The sequence below is a fragment of the Jaculus jaculus genome, chromosome 7 (assembly GCF_020740685.1).
Source record: "Jaculus jaculus isolate mJacJac1 chromosome 7, mJacJac1.mat.Y.cur, whole genome shotgun sequence".
Classification (NCBI taxonomy): Eukaryota; Metazoa; Chordata; class Mammalia; order Rodentia; family Dipodidae; genus Jaculus; species Jaculus jaculus.
In genome coordinates this window covers 35,519,357-35,541,395 of record NC_059108.1, presented here as the reverse complement: position 1 = coordinate 35,541,395, position 22,039 = coordinate 35,519,357, and the positions used below count along the sequence as shown (strand labels likewise).

General features: G+C 37.8%; 1 protein-coding gene across 5 annotated transcripts in view; it reads right to left on the bottom strand.

Annotated features, from left to right (window-relative positions):
* The window catches only part of Rev3l (REV3 like, DNA directed polymerase zeta catalytic subunit), a 161,266-nt gene that overhangs the window by 42,523 nt on the left and 96,704 nt on the right, over positions 1 to 22,039 (bottom strand). For 4 of the 5 annotated variants that reach the window (XM_045155227.1, XM_045155228.1, XM_045155231.1 and 1 more), the window contains exons 14-19: positions 14,767 to 15,668; positions 11,627 to 11,709; positions 10,155 to 10,280; positions 5,947 to 6,139; positions 4,077 to 4,188; positions 1,119 to 1,234 (exon numbers count right to left, since the gene is read on the bottom strand). In XM_045155227.1, the coding sequence (XP_045011162.1) occupies positions 1,119 to 1,234; positions 4,077 to 4,188; positions 5,947 to 6,139; positions 10,155 to 10,280; positions 11,627 to 11,709; positions 14,767 to 15,668 (1,532 nt within the window). The remainder of the gene's footprint in view (positions 1 to 1,118; positions 1,235 to 4,076; positions 4,189 to 5,946; positions 6,140 to 10,154; positions 10,281 to 11,626; positions 11,710 to 14,766; positions 15,669 to 22,039) is intronic. The other variant, XM_045155230.1, reaches the window with a different exon arrangement.

The following is a 22,039-nucleotide window of genomic DNA, read 5'->3' as shown; positions in this document are numbered from 1 at the left end:
GATCTCAGTTTGTGGGGGTCAGGGGTGGAAGGTGGTGGTTTGATTCAGGTGTCCCCCATACACTTGGATGTTCTGAATGCTAGGTTCTCAGCTGATGGAGATTTGGGAATTAATGCCTCCTGGAGGGAGTTTATTGTTGGGGGCAGACTTACGGGCGATATAGCCAGTTTCCCCATGCCAGTGTTTGGCACTCTCCTGTTGCTATGGTCCACCTTATGTTGGCCAAGGGGTGATTCCACCCTCTGCTCATGCTGTCATTTTCCCTGCCATCATGGAACTTCCCCCTGGAGCCTATAACCCAAAATAGACCTCTTTTCCCCACAAGCTGCTCTTGGTTGGGTCACTTCTACCAGCAATGCGAACCTGACTACAACAACTGCTAAGCCCTCTAGCTGCAGGACATGAACTTTCAATCATTCTGCTACATGTTATATGCCTGGCTTGTTACAACGAATTAAAAAAAGTGTAGCCTCTCCTGAGTATTCAGAGGCTTATCCCTAAAGATGGTGAAAAGCTGAGGTATTTCCTTAAAAACCATTTCACTGGACCCCTTTTACTTTTTTTCAGTAATGGAGTTATAGTTAGAACTTACAACAATTTAGTATTAAAACTGAATTAGAGTAACAATATTCTTTAAACATCTTGTCTTTAGATTGTTTTTTTGTTTATTTCAGATTGACAGAGAGAAAGGTGGTGAGGGAGGGGGAGGGAGAGAGAGAGAGAGAGAGAGAGAGAGAGAGAGAGAGAGAAAGAATGGGTGTGCCAGGACCTCCAGCCACTGTAAACGAACTCCAGAGGCATGTGCCCCCTTGTGCATATGGCTAACGTAGAGCCTGGGGAATCAAGCCTCTGACTAGGGTACTTAGGCTTCACAAGCAAGCACTTAACTGCTAAAATATCTAGCCCCTACACTGTATTTTTAAATAGAAAACACTTAGGCATATTCCTATTAACAGTTTACCTACCAATACTGAATTTCATCAGCTGTTTGTGAGTCTAGTATCCTTAACTGTCCATAAAATGAATTACACAGTACTGAGGGAAATATATGGAAACTATTAGAAATTAATCGAAAGGAAAGAAAATGTTTAATAGAAAACACTCACAACTCTACATACCTGGAACTCGGGAGATCATTTGACATAAGTCAACACTTAAAGCTGCAGCTCTTTGTAAGAGGTAGCCCCAGGAATGCATCTGAATCTCATATCCTAGCAGAATATCAGGATCATACCTAAAGAAAGAAGAAGAAAAAAAAAAAAAAAAGCCAGAAAACCTTACATTTGGATCTTTACAGAGAACCATTTCTTCATGATAGAAGGTAGAAACCTAAAAACTTCTACTCTTCCCTATGAGAAGGGGTGATACAATGGTCCCTACAGAAGGTCTTTTATAAGAAGTAATAGATAGCTAGAGTACTTGATTTAAATTACTTTTGAAAACGAGCTTAATTTTACTAAGAGTGCATTTGTTGACTGACTTGGGAGAGAGGCTGATGACATCTAGGATGGGAGGCAGGCACTCGGCACTGAAGCAATGGAGAGTATGAAGCACGTGTGGTCATGGTTTTTGGAGGAAGACCCACCAGACCACTAAAGTGTTATGTCTCTTCCTCTAACCTATTCTGCTCTTAAATAGTTCCAAGGCTGAGAAAGTTAAAACACTTGCAATTTTAGCAATGGTTTGGTTCTCATACAAAGTAATGCCTAAGGAATGGCAATTCTGTCCTCTAAAAGGAAAATGATTCAGTTTAATAGACTGAAATATTAATAGAATGGGATTAATATAGGGAAGGCAAGCATGAGAATCTAGGAGGAAAAGGCACTCACTGTAGTTACAAATTGTACTGAGAAAGTTAAAACTGACCACTTGCATTGAACTCAGAAGAAATTACTTTGTGGCTCCTCTTTGGACCAATATAAAAAAAAATTATGTATACTATAAGGTAAAATAAACAGGAAGACTTACTTCAAAGGGAAAATTGCATGGGAAAGAGACAAAAGTAGTTATAGTCATGTTCTGACAGTAAAAACAATAGTTCTACCAAGAACTTAAAAAATCAGTGATTGTTTATCTATCTACCTATCTATCTATTTATCATCTTTCTGTCTGTCTGTCTGTCTATTTTATCCTCCTGTCTCAGCCTCCTGAGTATTGGAATTACAGTAGTAAGCCACTATGCCTGGCTTAATTTCATCCACTTTTAAGTACTAATTGTTAAGCCCCAGCTTAAAAACTTTATAGACATTAACTTACTTAATTCTCATATATTACTTATTTTTCAGATGCAGAAAACAAAGATTCCAAGATAAGTTGTTCAAGACAAACATAGAGAATGAGATGATACCACAATTTGTACTGAGAAAGTACTCAAAAATGAGGAGAAAGAATGAAATCATCTCTTTGCAGGTGGTTTATGCTGATAAATGAAAGACAGAGAACTGAAATGTTGGTATTAAACATTTTCTTTCCTTTCGATTAATTTCTAATAGTTTCCATATATTTCCCTCAGTACTGTGTAATTCATTTTATGGACAGTTAAGGCTACTACACTCACAAACAGCTGATGAAATTCAGTATTGGTAGGTAAACTGTTAATAGGAATATGCCTAAGGAGAAGACAAGTAAACATGAAATTACTGGATATGTGGTGGCACACAAAATGGTTTTGACTCAAGTGCTTACATGTTCCATTTGCTAACCTGTTTGCAAGAATAAATATATGGATACGGATACTAAAAGCACCTCATAGGCAGATGGCAACTTCAATGAACAGATATAAGGTTGGACTGACAATAGAGAGCTTAAATGGACAGGAGTCCATTCAGTCATCAGTGATACAGAAGTAAAACACAATCTTTCTTTTTTACTCCCTAGAATGATGGCTGTCGCACACCATTTTTGACATACTGTTATATAACTGAATTTGGTTTTTCAGAAAACGCTTTTCCTGGTTCTCTAATTTTCAAAATGGCTTATATCAAGCTCTCTGATATTTAATTAGATGCCAAGTTTATAGAATACCACCTTGATCTTTAACGCAGAACATGATTTCAAACTTTATGAGAAAGAAATTAACTGGGAGGCAGAATAGGAAGGGATAAACAGTAACATCAAGAACAATTTATCTGTATGTCAGCATCTAGAAAGTACTGTCTAGCTCACTGTGGACATTTAAAAACCCAAGTCCAATATGTAGAAAGCTCAAGGTCCTTGAAGGTGAAGCATTATTAAGAAAGGCCAGGCAGGAGAAATGGCTTAGTGGTTAAGGCACTTGCCTGCAAAGCCCAAGGACCCAGGTATGATTCCCCAGGACCCACATAAGCCAGAAGCACAAGGTGGTACATGCATCTGGAGTTTGTATGCAGTGACTGAAGGCCCTGACTTGCCCATTCTCTCTGCCTCTTTCCCTCTCATGTAAATAAATAAGTGCTTTTTTAAAAAAAAAAAGAAAAGAAAGCCCATGACTAATGGAGTTATACTCTTAAGGAAGTGCAAAAGCCACTTGATTATTTCACTATTAAAATAGTTTTGCTTAAAATAATCTATTAATAAATTCTGACAAAGATTTTACTACCAACAAAAATCAATTACTAAAGTCAAAAACAAAACTCAAGCTAAATAAAAAAAACAACAACACCCCAAATCAATACTAAAATGGTCACTAACTTCTAATTATTTAAACTTACAGGAAAAAAAAAATCTTATTCTATAGAAACTTACTTGAATGAGTAATACAATTTAACATTAGCACACAGTCCCATTACCTTACCTTCACAGAAAAATCATCCTAAAATCCAACTGGGAAGTCGTAAGGTAAGGAAATATTTCCCCCTCTGGACCCCCATCCCTAGTGTTGACAACAGAATATATATAGCTTTTCTTGGTCCTTATCTGATGGGAATAGTGGTGGGAAACTGAGTATAACAATCTTTCCTGGACTGATAATCTACTTTCAAAGGTCACAGGAAAGGACTCTCTTCTTCTTTTATATCTTTACTTACATATTATGCACAGTAGCAGGAAACTGACCGAACAAGAAAGACTGAAAAATATCAGAAAATACAAGATAATACCTTTTTATTATATTTGTAATTTCTTGAAAGAGTGCCTTCTCATCAGCAGCATAGGTAACTTCTAATCCTGTAATTCCAGATCTGATAAGTAATGGGGTCTGATATCTGATATCTAAGAAATAAAATGTTTATTATATATAACATTATTATATCATGCAATAATATTATATAAAATTAATATCAGCTTTATACTTTTGAGGAAGTGATAGAAAAGCTTCCCTCAAAGTAAAACTAATCTATAATCCAAATCCTTAAAGATTTTCTTAAAAGGTTTTCCCAATTTAACTAAAATTCAAATTTTACCTTTTCAGGGCTGGAGAGATAGCTTAGCAGTTAAGGCACTTGCCTACAAAGCCAAAGGACACAGGTTCAATTCTCTAATACCCACATAAAGCCAGATGCACAAGGTGGCACACTGCAGTGGCTGGATGCCCTGATGCGCCCATTGTCTCTCCCTCTTATCTGCCTCTCTCTCTCTTAAATAAATAAATTTCATTTGTTAAATTCTCAGGCCAAACTATATCACCTACAAAGAAATTCCATTACTGTGTTTTTGTGTTTGTTCTTTCTAAGAGGAAGAGCTTTGCTTAGCAGATAATATTAGTTACTAAAATGCTAGAAAATGTTTAATTGCCACCTCAAAGGAAAAAAAGATCTTGAAGTGTCAGTACTTGCTTATTTCTATAACATAAAGACTTTTCACCATGCCTGATTTCAAACTAACAAAATGAAAACAATTCTCTTGAAAACTTCATGAAAATTCAATGATTAGTTTATCAGCTGGTGTGAGCCAGCTCTATTGTGAAGTTCAAATTCTTATATAGTTTTGTCCTATGCTCATCTTCCTCCTGGGGCACCATTACAACTGCCTATAAACATTTGTATTTCCTAAGAAGCTTATATGTTACATTACAGGAATAATCTCTGAACTAAAATGACATGTATTAGGAAGACATGGAAACAGAAAATATCTTAAATGTCTCATCTAAACCACCAACTTACAGTAGTGATATAACTTTCTAAAGCAAACACATTCTCTACTAGCAGTAAAATATCTGCATATTATATATAAGGCATATTCTTTTTTTTTTTTTAATTTATTTGAGAGCGACAGACACAGAGAGAAAGACAGATAGAGGGAGAGAGAGAGAATGGGCGCGCCAGGGCTTCCAGCCTCTGTAAACGAACTCCAGACGCGTGCGCCTCCTTGTGCATCTGGCTAACGTGGGACCTGGGGAACCGAGCCTTGAACGGGGGTCCTTAGGCTTCACAGGCAAGCGCTTAACTGCTAAGCCATCTCTCCAGCCCATAAGGCATATTCTTTACACACACTAGGGATGTAACATTTTATAAATTAGATTAGAAATTTTCTCAAAATCTTTATATCATATTGCTTCTGATTTCTCCCTGTGGCTGAGGATAGCACCTAGGGCCCCAAACATGCTCAGGAAGTGCTCTACTACTGAATCCCATCCTTAGCCTACTTCTGACTGTTGACTATAAATCAAGTGAGGAGCATGAGATCCAGGAAAATGTTATGCCCAGCTTCCTTCCCCAACCTCAGTAAAGATTTGAGAAACAAGTCCTTCTGCTTGTTTGAAATGGATCTCTAAGACCAATTTGGTCATAACTTATTCTAAACTGTGAATGATGCCACATGCTTGTTATCCCAGCTCTTGTGAAATGGAGGCAGGAGAATCAGGAGTTCAAGGATAGCCTTAGTTACACAGCAAGTTCGAGGTCAGCCTGGGCTATATGAAACCTTGTTTCAAAACAAAACAAACAATAACAACAACAACAAAATAAAAAAACTAGATAGACAAGACTCATCCTGCAGTGAGCAAGTATCACTAATACAAATGAACAATACCTTGATCAGTGACTGTCTTGTCTTTATCAATCACTATTACACCCGTGAGTTCTGTTTGTTCAGTATCTGGGAGTGGAGTGTCCGATGAGATACAGTAGAAAAGAGCACAGATTGGGTCAAATTCAGGATCTGGTTCTAAGTCTCTTCTAGTTCGAGCATGTAACTCCACACTGATTAGAGTAAGATTTTGTGTCTATAAAAGGAAATAAAAATTAGAAGCCGAAGCCCAGAAGCTACTGAGAGCACATCACTAAAGTAGACTTAAAACACACACAATGGCTCAGGGACTTTTGAGGAAGAGGGGGCGGAAAGAACATAAGAGCCACAGAGTGGAATGTCCACAGGCATTGCCCCCATCCCCACAATGACTGACTGCTAATCTCACATTTTATAATCCACAATCCCAGGGGGAATACCAGCAACCCCACTGAGGAGGGCTCTCAGCAGAATGGAGACAGGGAGGAAGGAAATGATGTCCTAACACATGATGTGTCCATATAAAGTTTCTACTCAATAAAAAAAGAAGTGTTTGAGGCATGCATCCTTAAGGATGTATGCTTCACTAAGACCCTAAGGAAATGCAGATGCAAAACTATACAATATATGGCCATAAAAATGCCACAGCTTAAATATAAGACTTACAAGATTAGATTATATCAGGTCATGGTTTTCTTTTTAGCCATTTCTGCTGTAACTTCTCAATGACAAGAAATAAAGCCACTTGTCTAAAGTATGTGCAGTTGGTCTTAATTCTCTCAATTCTTAAAATGAATGGCTTGTCTAAGTGCTTACTCATATATATATACACACACCAGTCTACCACTTTTTTTTTTCCTCGAGGAATTCGAGTGGAATTCATTATGTAGTATCAGGGTGGCCTCGAACTCATGGTGATCCTACCTCTGCTTCCTGAGTGCTGGGATTAAAGGTGTGTGCCACCATGCCCAGCTTTTTTTTTTTTTTTTTTTTTAATTTATTTGAGAGTGACAGACACAGAGAGAAGGACAGGTAGAGGGGGAGAGAGAGAATGGGTGCGCCAGGGCTTCCAGCCTCTGCAAACGAACTCCAGACGCGTGCGCCCCCTTGTGCATCTGGCTAACGTGGTACCTGGGGAACCGAGCCTCGAACCGGGGTCCTTAGGCTTCACAGGCAAGCGCTTAACCGCTAAGCCATCTCTCCAGCCCCATGCCCAGCTTTTTAAAAAGTATTAAAAAAATTTTTTTTGAGGCAAGCCCAACAGATTGGCCTTTAAAAAAAATTATTTATTTGAGAGTAACAGGCAGAGAAAGAAAGAGGCAGATAGAGAATGGGCGTGTCATGGCCTCCAGCCACTGCAAACAAGCTCCAGACGTGTGTGCCCCTTTGTGTATCTGGCTTATGTGGGTCCTGGGGAATTGAGCCTCAAACCGGGGTCTTTAGGCTTCACAGGCAAGTGCTTAACTGCTAAGCCATCTCTCTAGCCCCAAGACTGTACTTTTTTTTAATGTGAGAGAGTGAGATAGAGAGAGACTATGAATGGGTGTACCAAGGCTTCCAGCCACTGCAAATAACTCCAGAAGCATGGGCCACTTTGTGAAACTGGGTTATGTGGATCCTGGGGAATCAAACATGGGTCCTTTAGTTTTGTAGGCAAGTGCCTTAATCACTAAGCCATCTCTCCAGGCCAGTCCATCACTTTTTACATAGTTAACTACACTCTAGTTGTACCTGTAGTTTAAACTAAAAAGGGAATTTTAAAAAGTATTTTTTATTAAAATTTTTATTTATTTATTTGAGAGCAACAGACAGAGAGAGAATGGGCACACCAGGGCTTCCAGCCATTGCAAACGAACTCCAGACATGTGTGCCCCCTTGTGCATCTGGCTAACATGGGTTCTGGGGAATAGAGCCTGGAACTGGGGTCCTTAAGCTTCACAGGCAAGTGCTTAACCACTAAGCCATCTCTCCAGCCCTTAAAAAGTCTTTTAATTTAGTTGTAAACAGAGAGAGAGAGAGAGAACAGAGAGAGAGCAAAAGAGAGAGAGAGGAAGAGAGAGAAACAGAGAGAGAATGAGAATGGATGTGCCAGAGCCTCTAGCTGTTACCAACGAACTCCAGATGCATGCACTACTTTGTGTAGTATGTGGGTACTGGGGAACTGAACCCAGGTTGTTAGGGTTTGCAGGCAAGTGCCTTAACTGCAGAACCATCTCTCCAGCCCAGAATTTTTTTCTTTTCTTTTTTTTAAAGTTCATACTTTGAGGATTACTTGGATTTTAACACACACTAGGGAAATTTAAAAATAAAATTAATTTCATTTTAGTAAAAAAAAAATTAGTTAGGATGTTCACTCAAGATAACAATAGTGAAAAGGTACATGTTAGAGATTGGTAACAAAATATGTGATAGCCATCAAGGTCATATACAATGGTATCTTCAGTAATGTTTAATTTTTTTGTTTTTTGTTTTTTTGAGGTAGGGTTTCACTATAGCTCAGGCTGACCTGGAATTCAGTATGTACTCTCAGTTTGGATTCGAACTCATGGTGATCCACCTACCTCTAACTTCCAAGTGAAGGAATTAAAGGCATGTGCCTCCACGCCTAGCTCAATGTTTAATATTTTCAAAAGAGTAAGTTTATGTCCCAACATCAAAGTGTCACTTATAACACATTGATAAACAAAACCAATTGATGTAATATGCTTCTATATATTTAAAAAATTGTAAGCATATGTATGAAAATTTTCTCCAGAGGCATAAAAACACAGAACTCCTTATGGCCTCTGGGGGAGGAAATTGCTGGTATGACTTAGGAAATCCCAGCATTTTGGAGGCAGAGGATAGAAGTTACGAATTCAAAGTCAGCCTGTGATAAAATGAGATCTTGTCTCAAAAAACACAAAAACAGGGCTGGAAAGATGGCTCAGCAGTTAAGACACTTGACTGAAAATCCTGATGAGCCAGGTTTGATTCCCTAGTGCCCATGTAAAGCCAGATGCACAAAGCAGCACATGCATCGGGAGTTTGTTTGCAGTGGCTAGAGGGCCTGGTACACCAATCTCTCTCTGTCTCTGCTTGCAAATAAATAAATAAAATTTATTAAAAAAATAATAAGCCATGCATGGTGGCCAATGTACTTGAGAGGCTGAGTTGGTAGGATCACTCTGAGTTTGAGCCAGCCTGAGACTACACAGTGAATTCTAGATTAGCCTGGGCTAGTGAAACTCTACTTTGAAAAACACCAAATACAACAACAAGCAAACAAAACAAAACATAAAACAGGGCTGGAGAGATGGTTCGGAGGCTAAAGGTACTTGGTTGCAAAGCTGCCAACCCAAGATTCAGTTCCCCAGTAACCACACACATACAAAGTGGTACATGCATCTGGAATTCACTGGCAGTGGCAGGAGGCTCTCTGGCATGCCCATACTCTGTCTTTGTTTGGCTCTTTATCAAGTCAATAATAATAAAACAAAACAAAAAGGTAGTTTTATATACCTATGTTGTTCTAAACATACTAATGAAGTTTTCTAATACATAAGTTGAGAATCAGTTTCTAAATCTAAATTAACTAAAATTTAAAATTCAGTTCTTTAGTTATATAGGTTAAATTTTAAGTTTTTAGCAACACATTGTTAGTAGCCACCAAAATAAAAGCAGATACATAAGCGTCATAAAATATCCTCTTCTTCCTGTGTAACTGCCAGTTAGATATGTGTGTTGATTTTATAATGATACATTTGTCTGCATATTCTTTCCAATACACATTGTGACTGATGTACTTTTTTTATGTACATTTTTGTAATATGGTGTCCAAATGTTTTTGGCTTATGGCTTGAAATATGAAAGTCTTTTATATTGATTATATGAATTTTTTCTTATTTTATCCTCTTGTACACTCTAAACTACTAAGCCAATAAACAGAAAAGTAAAAAAACATACATTTGAGATGTGATATAATAGCTACTAAGGCCAACCAGCAATCCCAAACTAACAAATACAAATTTTCTCTCAGTTTCTACAAAATAATTTATTAGTTTTATGAAAGTTGTGAAATTACACAACAGCCTGAGCAACTAGTACACACCTTTGCACTTCTTTCCATTCACACATGTAAATAAAAACAACAATGTGCAGATTCACAAGGACAAGATTCAGGGTCTCGTCCTCTTTACACAATAAGCCTGGTAGCTCAACACAGTGCAAGTGGCCTTAATGCTGTGCTTTACCTCATGTAGAGCTTTTGCTTCTTGTAAGTTCTGTATGCTGACTTTGAAACCATAAGTATTGTTTAAAGATGGTCCATCAATCTGAGAAGTCTCTTTCTTTGGGGTATTTACTGCTGCAAACTGAGTCTATCAAAAAAAGACATTGCCATAACAAATATGAGTAATTATTTTCTTTGTTTGATTATCTCACTTAGATCAACACTTGATGTGTTTACTAGTGATACATTTATATTGTCTCTTGAATAAAAATTTGTTAACAGTTTTTCTTTACTAATTGCATATAAGTAAAAAGATCTGATATAATTTGTAAGCAAACCATGTTTTGATATTTGAGTTTACAAGCTTCAACTATTAAAAATAATATTTTACAGAGAGCTAATATTTATACCACATGGACATTTATCTTGACTTTTCTTCGAAAATAAGCAAGTAACTAAATACATCTGCAATTGCATTGGCTGGTTTGTAAAAGATTTGAAATTCTGCATTTGTCCTTTATGCTAGTGCTACATGCACTTGAAAGATAAAATAATGTAAATAATCTTGAAACATTTAGAATAAAGTAGGATCTTCCTATTTCCTTTTGTTATTTTTTGTTTTTTGAGATAGGATCTCACACTGTAATCCAGGTTAGACTCAAACTTGTAACAATCCTCCTGCCTCAAATACCCAAGAGCTGGTATTACAGGCCTGAACCACTATGACCACCTCCATTTTTAAGTCTTTCTGCAGGCTTTGTAAATCAATCAAGCATCTTTCCAGAATGCTGGTTCATGTCTACAACTCTGTTACTTGTTTTTCTATATAAGCAGCTTAAAATTCAACTTTTTATGAATGAAACTTTCAAAAGCACAACCTTCAAAGAAATAGTAAAATACACCTTATATAATTGCTTGTATGAGAAGTGGCCAATATTGAAGTGATTTCTATCATACATGTCTAATGCATACTTAACCATATACTTTTTATTCTTAGTAAATACTAGCATATTTTTAGTATCTCAATGAAGACATTTATAACTTCTCAGTTTCAATAGTAAATAATCGTGCTTTCCTTTGTAACTTAGTGAAGTAAACTGAAAAAAATTATGTTATATTTGAGAAAAAAGAAACCCAGGAAAAGGATATACTTTTGGTGGGATCAAATAACACTTACTTGAGCTCTGCTGTCATTGGCTGTTCTGATATTGCCAGTAATCAGTTACTGTATTTGTATCCTCATAATCCACATTTTGGCTATCATATTCAATTTCTCTGTAATATTTGTATTTACATATAAGAATCTTTTAGATCCCAACAACAACAAAAAAACTAAAAAAGGCAATTTCTTGTTGTCTGAAGGATATGTAAATAATGATGAAAATATAAGTAATGAAAAATTTTTAAGTGAGATATAATCATCAATTATCTAACTGAAATGTGACAATAAGACTGGCTCATCCACTCATCTATAAATATGTTCAGTATAGTTACCTTCTTTTGTGTTGTTAAGAATACTCTTCTAAAAGTGTCAGTATCACTTTCTTTCTTATTATTCAACCTCTGGGCTTTTGGCTCTGTAGAAAGAAATTTCATTTTTAAGTTGTATATGAAAATGACCTGCTTCTAAATCTCTGTATGCCAATTAAAAAATAAAAATTACCTGCCTTTTGTTTTTATAAATTTCTTGTTCCAAACACTTAACTATCCTGTTAGAACTTTCTTATAAATTTCCTTGGAATTCATAATTTAAAAATGAAATTAATTAAAATCAATCTCTAAACACATCAAAATAAATTTAAGATATTTAAAAAATAAAAAGTGTAATTTTTACAGAGGAATTAATATATTATTATACTGTATATTGGTCATATGACATTTAGTTTTCTTTGAGGCAAGCCCAACAGACTGGCCTTTTTTTTTAATGATGAGAGAAAGACAGACACACAGAGAGACAGAATTGGTGCGCCAGAGCCTCCAGCCACTTTAATCCAACACCAGATGTGTATGCCACCTTGTGTGATGTGCAACCTTGCTCATGAGTCACCTTGTGTGTCTGGCTTATGTGGGACTTGGGAAATCGAACATGGGTCCTTAGGCTTTGCAGGAAAGTGCTTTAACCATTAAGCCATCTCTCCAGCCCAACATTTAGTTTTTAATTACTGAGTTTTATCTTTCAGCCATGATTCTTGGAAATACTTCATTTATTTACTTACCATCACTATTTATCAAGTATAGATCATGAGAAGGAAAAGACATCAAGTTTCTGGTGTCATGGGTTCTGGGTTCTAGATAGTGACTCAGAATACACATCATTATAACAGTCTCTAGACTATGTTTCAAGGCTGTCTGTGGATAATATTAAGCCCTACTTATACTGTGTTCCCTCACATGCATACATACATACATATCTACCTATAAAACTTACTCTATAAACTAGGCACAGTAAGATTAAAAATAGCTAAGTATTTTTGTAACTGATTATAATATTGTTGTAAAAGCTACAAGAATGTGCTCTCCTCAAAATATATCCTTACTATCTTAGTTAAAGGAAGCACTTTATGAATTCTCCATGTCACTTATGAATTCTCAGCATCACTACTCTTGTGCTCCGGGCCACTATGTTTACTTGCACACAAACACTCAGATTCTATAGTCGATCAGATCCCTGAGATGAACTGACTGACTAATGAGATGGTAGCATATACATTATGAATATACTGGACAAAAGGATGGCTCATATCTTGGGAGGTAAAGTGTGAGATTTCATCATACTATTAGAATGGTATAGAATTTAAACTTATTCCTAGAATTTTCTATTAAACATTTTTGAACCACAGCTATCTGTGGATAACTGAAACTTCAAAAAGCCAAACTGGATGAAGGAGGAACTACTATATAACTATAGCATATATAACAAGGAGAATTGGGAATTAATATCAAGTAAGGATTAGGTGTTTCCAGGTTGAAATCTGAAGTTGTAGCTACCTAGGTATGCATAGTGATTCTCCTGACTGCTATGCTGTGGGAGAGGGTGCAAAGGTCAGCAGAAGTCCAGACAAGAGAGGATGACAGCTCAGCAAAAGGCAGAGACAAAATGGACATAAGGATTTGAGTGATTTAGGAGATAAGCAATAGAACTTGGTAATGAACTAGAAAACATAGGACAGTTACTGAGGAAATCAGGTGGCAATACGAATCAATTCTGCTTCTAAGTTGTGACTGAGAAATGAAACTATTCATCATTGAGATAAAACAGAAAGACCAGAGTTTGTACTTATGGCCCATTGAGTACGTGTTAGCAAGGAGGTAGTGAATGTGTGCAAGAGCATGGGCAAATTAAAACAGTAGCCTGGGCCACTGAGCATTCAAGTAGCAATACCATACAGGCAGTTGAATAGTGTTATATAGCCTAAAATATTTCTAAATTACCTGGGTTAACCCTATGGAGAGGAGTTAGATCATTTAGGGAAAAACATCAAGATGGCTTAAGCACTAGTAAACCACAACACTTAGATGCCTAACAATAAATTTTAAGACATGGTTCCGAGGAAAGTCGAGGAGAAAAGCCCTAAAACACATGCAGTCAAAAGGACAATTGCTGCTTAGAAGGCACATGATTAGAAAATATATCCATTGTCTTCAGTTACAAATTTATTGAGAAACTTTTTATTGTAAGGCACAAAACAGTGGAATGATGGGCAGAATTCAGATTCAAGTAGGCTGAGAAATGAAGTAAAGAAATGGAGGTATTAACTGAAGAATCTTTTAATGAATTTGGCTTTGGATGTTTCTGGAAGTGCTAGCAGAGGGTGAAGATGATAATGTAAAGTTTTGTTTTTATTTTCAAAGGTGGAAAGGGGCTGGGACATAGCTAGCTAGGTATATGTAATACCCAACACATACACACACACAAAAAGCCAAGGTAGTAGAGATTTGGGTGTTTAAAAAAAAAAGCCAATGAGAGAAATCAGTTCAGGAAGTTTTTTTTTGTTTTGTTTTTAAATTTTTCTTTGGTTTATTTTTATTTATTTACTTGAGAGTGATAGACAGACAGAGAGGCAGAGAGAGAGAGAATGGGCACGCCAGGGCTTCCAGCCACTGCAGACAAATTCTAGATGCATGCGCCCCTGCATCTGGCTAACGTGGGTCCTGGGGAGTCGAGCCTCGAACCGGGGTCCTTATGCTTCACAGTCAAGTGTTTAACTGCTAAGCCATTCTCCAGCCCCCCTCCTTTTTTTTTTTTTTTTTTTGAGGTAGGGTCTCACTCGTCCAGGCTGACCTGGAATCCACTATGGAGTCTCAGGGTGGCCTTGAACTCATGGTGATCCTCCTACCTCTACCTCCCGAGTGCTGGGATTAAAGGCGTGTGCCACCATGCCCAGCAGGAAGTTAAGTTTTTGAGAGGGTTTCTATATTTTACCCAGAAGGTAGGAAGATATGATGAGAGCAGATTTCATGATAGAAAGATGAAAATGTCTCCATGTGATGACTTTCTAAGACATGATGAGATATAATGTTTAAATTGCTTAGCTAAAAGTCCATTTATCAAGTTCTAATTTTTGTACATGGCTTAATGTCTTCATCTATTTTTGAAGAACATTATGGAGCCTTTCCATTATTTATGCACTTACCTGTTAATAAAGGGCTCAGAGCAGCTGTTTCAGGAAGCCTTTCTAGAAGTTTTCTCTGTGTAATTGGTGTACTATGAAGACAAGGTGGCTCACATTTCCCAGGTCTTGCCCTAGCATTAACTGGAGAAATAACTATGGCCTCACTGCAGGGGCTTTTTTCTACATCATCTTTTTGTGGCTTTAAGAAGTTCTCAACAGCTGGGGAACACAGCCCTTCTACTGGTGATGAAGGGCTGTCATCTCCACTTAATGCTTTGGAATCTGGAGAAGGTGCTTGTTGCCAAGGAGGAATACCTGGAGAATCGGGGGAGCTGTAACTAACGTAATAGTTATCATCATCTTGATCTTTTTCGGGAGCAGCTGCAGAAGCAACTGGTAGTAACATCTGACTTGCACTGACAGTTTGACTGCATCCTGTTGTTGATGCTTGCAAAGCAATGTGAGAATTACCAACATCTTCCTTGGTATGTGTTAGAATGGGCAGTAGATGCGGGCTTCCATCTGCTGGCAGAGACACTACAGGTTTGTCATCTGGATTAACTAAAGGGCTGGGGTGCTCAGAAAATTTTACCATCCCACTTGGCTCAGTTTTAGGGAGTTTCTTAGAACGTTCATATTCTTCTTTGGCTTGAAGCCATGTTTGAACCAGTTGTCGACTTGGAGCATATTTGCAAGGCATAATGATAATTTTTTTATCTTTGACCAGTTTATGGTTATTATCCAATCCTTTACTAACAACTGCTTGATTATGACGAAGGGGTGACCCTGGTCTGGGGTTCTGAGTCATTGCTGAGAATGCTGTTTTCCACAAGCGAAGTCCTTCCAAGGAAAAGTCTCCTTCAAACTCAGCCAGATCATTTGGAAGTCGAGTCTCTACCATGAGTAGCCGTCCACCAATCTCTCTATAAACAAATTGTTTAGAATGAATACTTTCTCTCAAAGAACAATTATCAAAATAATTTCTTACCCAAGTGATTTTTAAGTCCCCTTTGGAGTTTTAAACATGCCCATGTTTTCAGTTCCCATCTACCCCTATTCCAGGTGAAAACACCTCATCTTAATTATATTCTCCCTTCATTCAAGGAGATAACATAAACTCGTCAAAATCCTTACCTTAGCCTGGCGTGGTGGTGTATGCCTTTAATACCAGCACTTGGGAGGCAGAGGTAGGAAGACTGCCATGAATTCAAGGCCACCCTGAGACTACATAGTGAATTCCAGGTCACCTGAGCTAGAGTGAAACCCCACCTTAAAAAAAAATCCTTATCTTTATTAATCTTAAATAATTTCCCACTATTACACATAATGATAAAAACAAAGAACTAACTTATCATTCTGAGCCCAGGTTTATCCATAGCCTCATTCCATAGTCTTTAGCCTTATAGTAGGGAAATAGAGCTAGTTAATCACAAATAAGCCTTTGAACATCCTGAATTATCTTGATATTCAAGTTCACACACTTGGTGGTGGTGTAGCTCAATAGTAAAGAATATGCACAGTACACATATGGGCTCGAGTCCAATCTCCAGCACCAAAGATTCTACCTACGTGATTAAAATAAATATTATGCGGTAACATCTGAAATAAGCACAGGAACTTAGGAGTTGGCAGAACACACAAAAATGAACAGAGTCAATGCTACTAAGTACACGTATATATGTATACATGAGGAAGGAGTAACTCAGATAATTTGGTTTAGTTATCTTTATAACTAGACTATATCTTATAAGATAACAAGTGAAACTTGTGTTTTTCTGTAATTCATTGAGACTATTTTAGCTCAATATGATACCATAAATCTATTCTTTCTTTCTCATAGCCATTTATGTGAAGATAGTTTGCAGCTGATTCCCCAAAGTCCTATTCTGCAGATAAAACTCAATTAACTAAACTCATGTTTTCTGATTTGGAGCTAAAGAAGGATTATCAAGGTTATCATAGTTGCTTATCCCCCTTACATAGAAAGATTGTGGCCGGGTGTGGTGGCGCACGCCTTTAATCCCAGCACTCGGGAGGCAGAGGTAGGAGGATTGCCGTGAGTTCAAGGCCACCCTGAGACTACATAGTTAATTCCAGGTCAGCCTGGGCTAGAGTAAGACCCTACCTCGAAAAACCAAAAAAAAAAAAAAAAAGAAAGAAAGATTGTGGCCTCTATTAATCAACTTGGCAAGTAGCATCTAGCAACTTCTTTGCTCTTGCTCCCTAGGCAATATGAAACAGCAGAAATAGAATTACTGCTGATGAGGAAATTAATAAATTTATGTGACTCATACACAATTTGAATGCTAATGATACAGAGGTCATAATGAACTCAAGAACAGATAGTAAGCTGGGTGTGGTGGTTCATGCCTTTAATTCCAGCATTGGAGGCTGAGGCAGGAAGACTGCTGTGAGTTCAACAATGGCTTGTACTACAGAGTTCTATGTCAGCCTGACTAGAGTGAAACCTTGATGAAGGACGGAAGGACAGAAGGACGGAAGGAAGGACGGACAGATGGAAGGAAGGAAGGAAGGAAGGAAGGAAGGAAGGAAGATGAAAGGAAGAACAAAGTAGGGCTGGAGAGATGGCTTACTGGTTAAGGCATTTGCCTGCAAAGCCAAAGGACCCAGGTTCAATTCCTTAGGACCTATGTAAGCCAGATGCACAAGGTGGCACATGTGTCTGGAGTTTGTTTGTTTGCAGTGGCTAGAGGACCTGGCACTCTCTCTCTTCCTCTCTCTCTCTCAAATAAACAGATAAAAATTTAAAAATAAATATTTAATAAAAGCAGGAGGGCTGGAGAGATGGATTAACAGTTAAGGCACTTGCCCATGAAGCCAAAAGACCCAGGTTCAATTCTTCAGGTCCCATGAAAACCAGATACACATGGTGGTACATGCATCTGGAGCTTATCGGCAGTGGCTAGAGGCCCTCAACATGCCCATTCTTTCTCTCTCTTTCCCTCTTTCTCTGTCTCAAATGAAAATAAAAAATAAATTTTAAAAGGAGGAGGGGGAGGAGGGAGAAGAGGAGAGAAAGAAGAGGAAGAGAAAGAACGAAGAAGGGAGAAAGGAGGAGTATGATGAAGAGGGAGAAGGAAGGAGAAGGAAGGAGAAGAAAGGAGGTAGGAAGAGGAAGCAGGACTAGGAGGAGGAAAAGGAAGAGGAAGAAGGAAGGAGAATAGAGGAAGGGGGAGGAAGAAGAGGATGTATGGAAAGAAAAGCAACCCTCATGCACTGCTGGTTAGGCATGTATAACCCGTACATGCATACATACCAGAGGTTCTGAAAAACACTAAATTTAACTACAGCTAACATCTGTCCTAGCACTCAGAAGGCTGAAGTAGGAAGACTGCTCTGAGTTCAAGGCCAGCCAGAGCTTAGAGAGTAAGTTCCAAGTCAACCCAGACTGCCTGCCTCAAAAAATGAAACAAACAAACAAAAAACAGAGTATGCAATATTGGATGTGATGGTACATGCCCATAATCCAGCAGTGGGAAGGCAGTGACATGTGGATCCCTGGTATTCACTGGCTAGCCAGTCTAGCTTAATTAGTGAATTACAGGCTGGTGCGAGGGTAAAACAATGGTGGGTGGCACTTGAGGAATGACATTCAAGGTTGTCTTTTGGCTTCTATATGCACATGCATATGTACACACAAACAGAATAGAATAGTAAACATCGGTCAGGTGTATTGAACTCAGCTTTTTCAAAATCTTTTGGTGGTGGTGGTGGGTTGGAGGGTTGGCTCAGTGGTTAAAGGCACCTGTTTGCAAAGGCTATCAGCCCAGGTTCAATTCCAGGGTAACCATATAAAGCCACATGCACAAAGTGGCTCATGCATCTGGAGTTCATTTACAGCAGAAAGAGGCCCTGGCATGTCCATTTCATCTTTCTCTCTACTTTCAGCAAATAAATGTGTGAATATGCATATGCCATGGCATATGCATGGTCAGTGGGAAACCTTGATGTTTTCACCTTCCCACCTGTCTGAAGCAGGGTCTCTTACTGTTTGCTTCTGCCATCTACAAGGCTTGCTGGCTTGCGAACTTCCAGGGTTTCTCCTATCTCTTCCTCTTACTACAGGACCTAGGATTACAGACAATCAGGCTGTGTCTAGCTTTACACGGGTTCTGGGGATCCACAGGCATGTCCTTACACTTGTGCAGCAAGGGCTTTATCCATAGTCATCTCCCTAGCTTTCTTTTATATTGTCAGCAGCATGACAAAATTTTCATAACATATATCAAAGAGGTTAGGAATCCTACACCTAAGGCTATAAGAAAAATTCTCTTAAATATAAGAGATGCTTTATGAAGAAGATATATCATGTAATTTATCCGTATCAGCAAAACAGGAAACAATCTTTCTGTTAAATAATATACACAATACAATGTCAAACATTAAAAGGATTAAAAGAAACTTCATAATATTTTTTTGAAATAGGGTCTATGTAACCTAGGCTGGACTAAACTTATGATCTCCTGGCCCAGCTTCTCAAATGCTGGTGTGTGCTGACTTAGAAATTTGAAAAAATATTCATTATATAAGTTAAAGTGGGAAAATTTGCATATAATATTGTAATTAAAGATCACATTTTATAAAACAAGAACGAAAAAGTATAAATTAAACAGTACATAAAAATGGCTGAGTGTGGTGATGCTCACCTTTAATCCTTGCACTCAGGAGGCAAAAGTAGGAGGATTACTGTGAGTTCAAGGGCAGCCTAAGACTACACAGTAAATTCCAGGTCAGTCTGGGCTAGAGTGAGACCCTACCATGAAAACCATCATCTCCCAAAAGTACATTAAAATGTCATAAAACTATTACTAGTTACAGAAATGGTGTGATTTTTATTTCTTTTATATTTTAAACATTTTGTATGTATACTGAACACTGATTTTTAGTAAAAATTAAAAACAATGATTATTGGGGCAGGAGAGAGGACTCAGTTGGTAAAACTCTTATTTGGCAGCGTGAGGATATGAGCTCAATCCCTAGAAACTACATAAACAAGCTGGGCAGAGAGAAGTGCATTTCAAACCCCAGCTCTGGGAAGGCACCCAGAATGATCCTTGAGGCTCGACTGCTAGTCAGTTTAGTCTCCTTGGTGAGATCCAGGCTACTGAGAGACTATTTCAAAAAAGGTGGATGGCATACCTGTGGAAGAACATGTGAAGTTGCCCTTTGACCTGTGTGTGTGTGCATATATACACAAACACACACACACACATAATAACAATAATGGTTGTTATTCTGTCATTTTAGATGCAAGGAAAGTATGATAGTTATATAATGAGAATATTAAATGACTGTCACATGATAGCTAAGTTTGTTGTCTACAAATTAAGATACATAAAGCTAAGGTAGAAAAAAATGATTGAAAAATATACCAAATCATCACTACTGATAAAGTCAAACCTCCAAAGCAATAGACATCTGGGGAACATGCATACATACGTTTTGAATCTAATTCTAAAATCTATATGAACCTAATAAAGATTGCTCCAAAAAATCCCAAAAAAGAAAAAGGACAATGAATGTTAGTTTACCCAGCAAATCAGCATTACTGATACTAATGACAAAAACAGTGAATAAAGTGAATGAAGAGCTCCATATAGGTACAAAGTAAACCAAAATTCAACCGTTGGGAAGAAGAATGTTTCTGCCCATCACTTCAAGTTACCTTATGAGGGAACTTGGTTATACTTCTCCCTACTTTTTCCCTTCCCATTCCTTTTTGTTTTTTTTGTGATGCTGTGGATCAAGTCTGGGGCCTCATGAATGCTAGGCAAGTGTTCAATCACTATGCAAGATTTCCAGCAGTTAAAGGTACTTGCTTGCAAAACTTAACATCCTGGATTCAATTCCCTAGCACCCACGTAAAGCCAGATGCACAAAGAGGCACATGCATCTGGAGTTCATTTGCAGGGGCAAGAGGCCCTGGTATGCCCATATTTTTTCTCTCTGCTTGAAAATAAATAAGTAGCTCTTAAAAAGAACTTTCATTTAAACTCCTGAATTAAGTCATGCTTCCAATTTAGTTCTTACCAAGTATAACCTATTTTGATGATAAAGGTGGTATCGACTATTCAACTACTGATAAATAAACTAGTACTCTAACTATTCTCACTTTACTCTTCATGTCTATTTATGTCTACTGTGAACGTCTATTGCTTCCCTGAAAAGAATCTTTAATGAAAGAAGAGATAAGGCAAAAACCAAAGCCCACTCATACTACTACTAACTATATAAAACTGACAGCCCTAACAATAAGACTAAAGACCCTGGCCAGGTGTGGTGGTACACGCTTTTAATCCCAGCATTTGGAAGCAGAAGTAGAGACAAAACAAAAAAACAAAACAAAACCACAAAAAAAAAACCCTGAAGACCCTGAAATCGAATACCTGAACAATTTGTTTCTTTTTGGTTTTTTGAGATAAAAGTCTCACTTTAGTCCAGCCTGACTTGGAATTCACTATGTGGTCTCAGGTGGCCTTGAGCTCTCAGCAATCCTCCTACCTCTGCCTCCCAAGTGCTGGGATTAAAGGTGTGTACCACCATGCCTGGCCCAAACAAACTTTTATTTAATATCATAAACGTACTTAAAACATATGTATGTTCAATGTAATAGTTTGGGTCTTGAGTGTTTCTCAAAGGCTCATATTTTAGAGGCTTGGTCCCTAGCTTAGGCCTATTAGAAGTTGGCAGAAACTTTGAGGTGGGGCTTAGTGGCAGGTCTTTCGATCACTGGACATGTATACTTGAAGGAAATTCTGGAGCCTTGGCCTCTTCATCATTTGCATTCCAGCTATGAGGAGAATAGTTTTTTCTGCTATGATGTGATTGCCTTGCTATAGACCCAAAGCAACAAATCATGGGCTGGAATCCCTAAAATGGGCAGTTCAAATAAACCTTTTCTCGGTACAAATTGGATTATCTCAGGCATTTGTTATTGTGTCACAAAGCAGACAAGCATACCTATTTGCAAAAATATTTAAAGAAATTCTTTTAAAAAGTGTAAAAGCTTAATGTGTAAAAAAAGTACCATTTTAAAAAATGACCAGACTGGAGAGATGGCTTAGTAGTTAAGGTACTTGCCTGAGAAGCCTAAAGACCCAGGTTCAATTCCCCAGAACCCACGTAAGCCAGGTGCACAAGATGTCATATATGTTGGAATTTTTTTGGCAGTGGCTAGAGATCCTGGCATGCCCATTCTCTCTCTCTCAAATAAATAAATAAATAAACAAAAAATATTTTTTAAAAAAATGAGCTATATAGTTCAGGCTATATA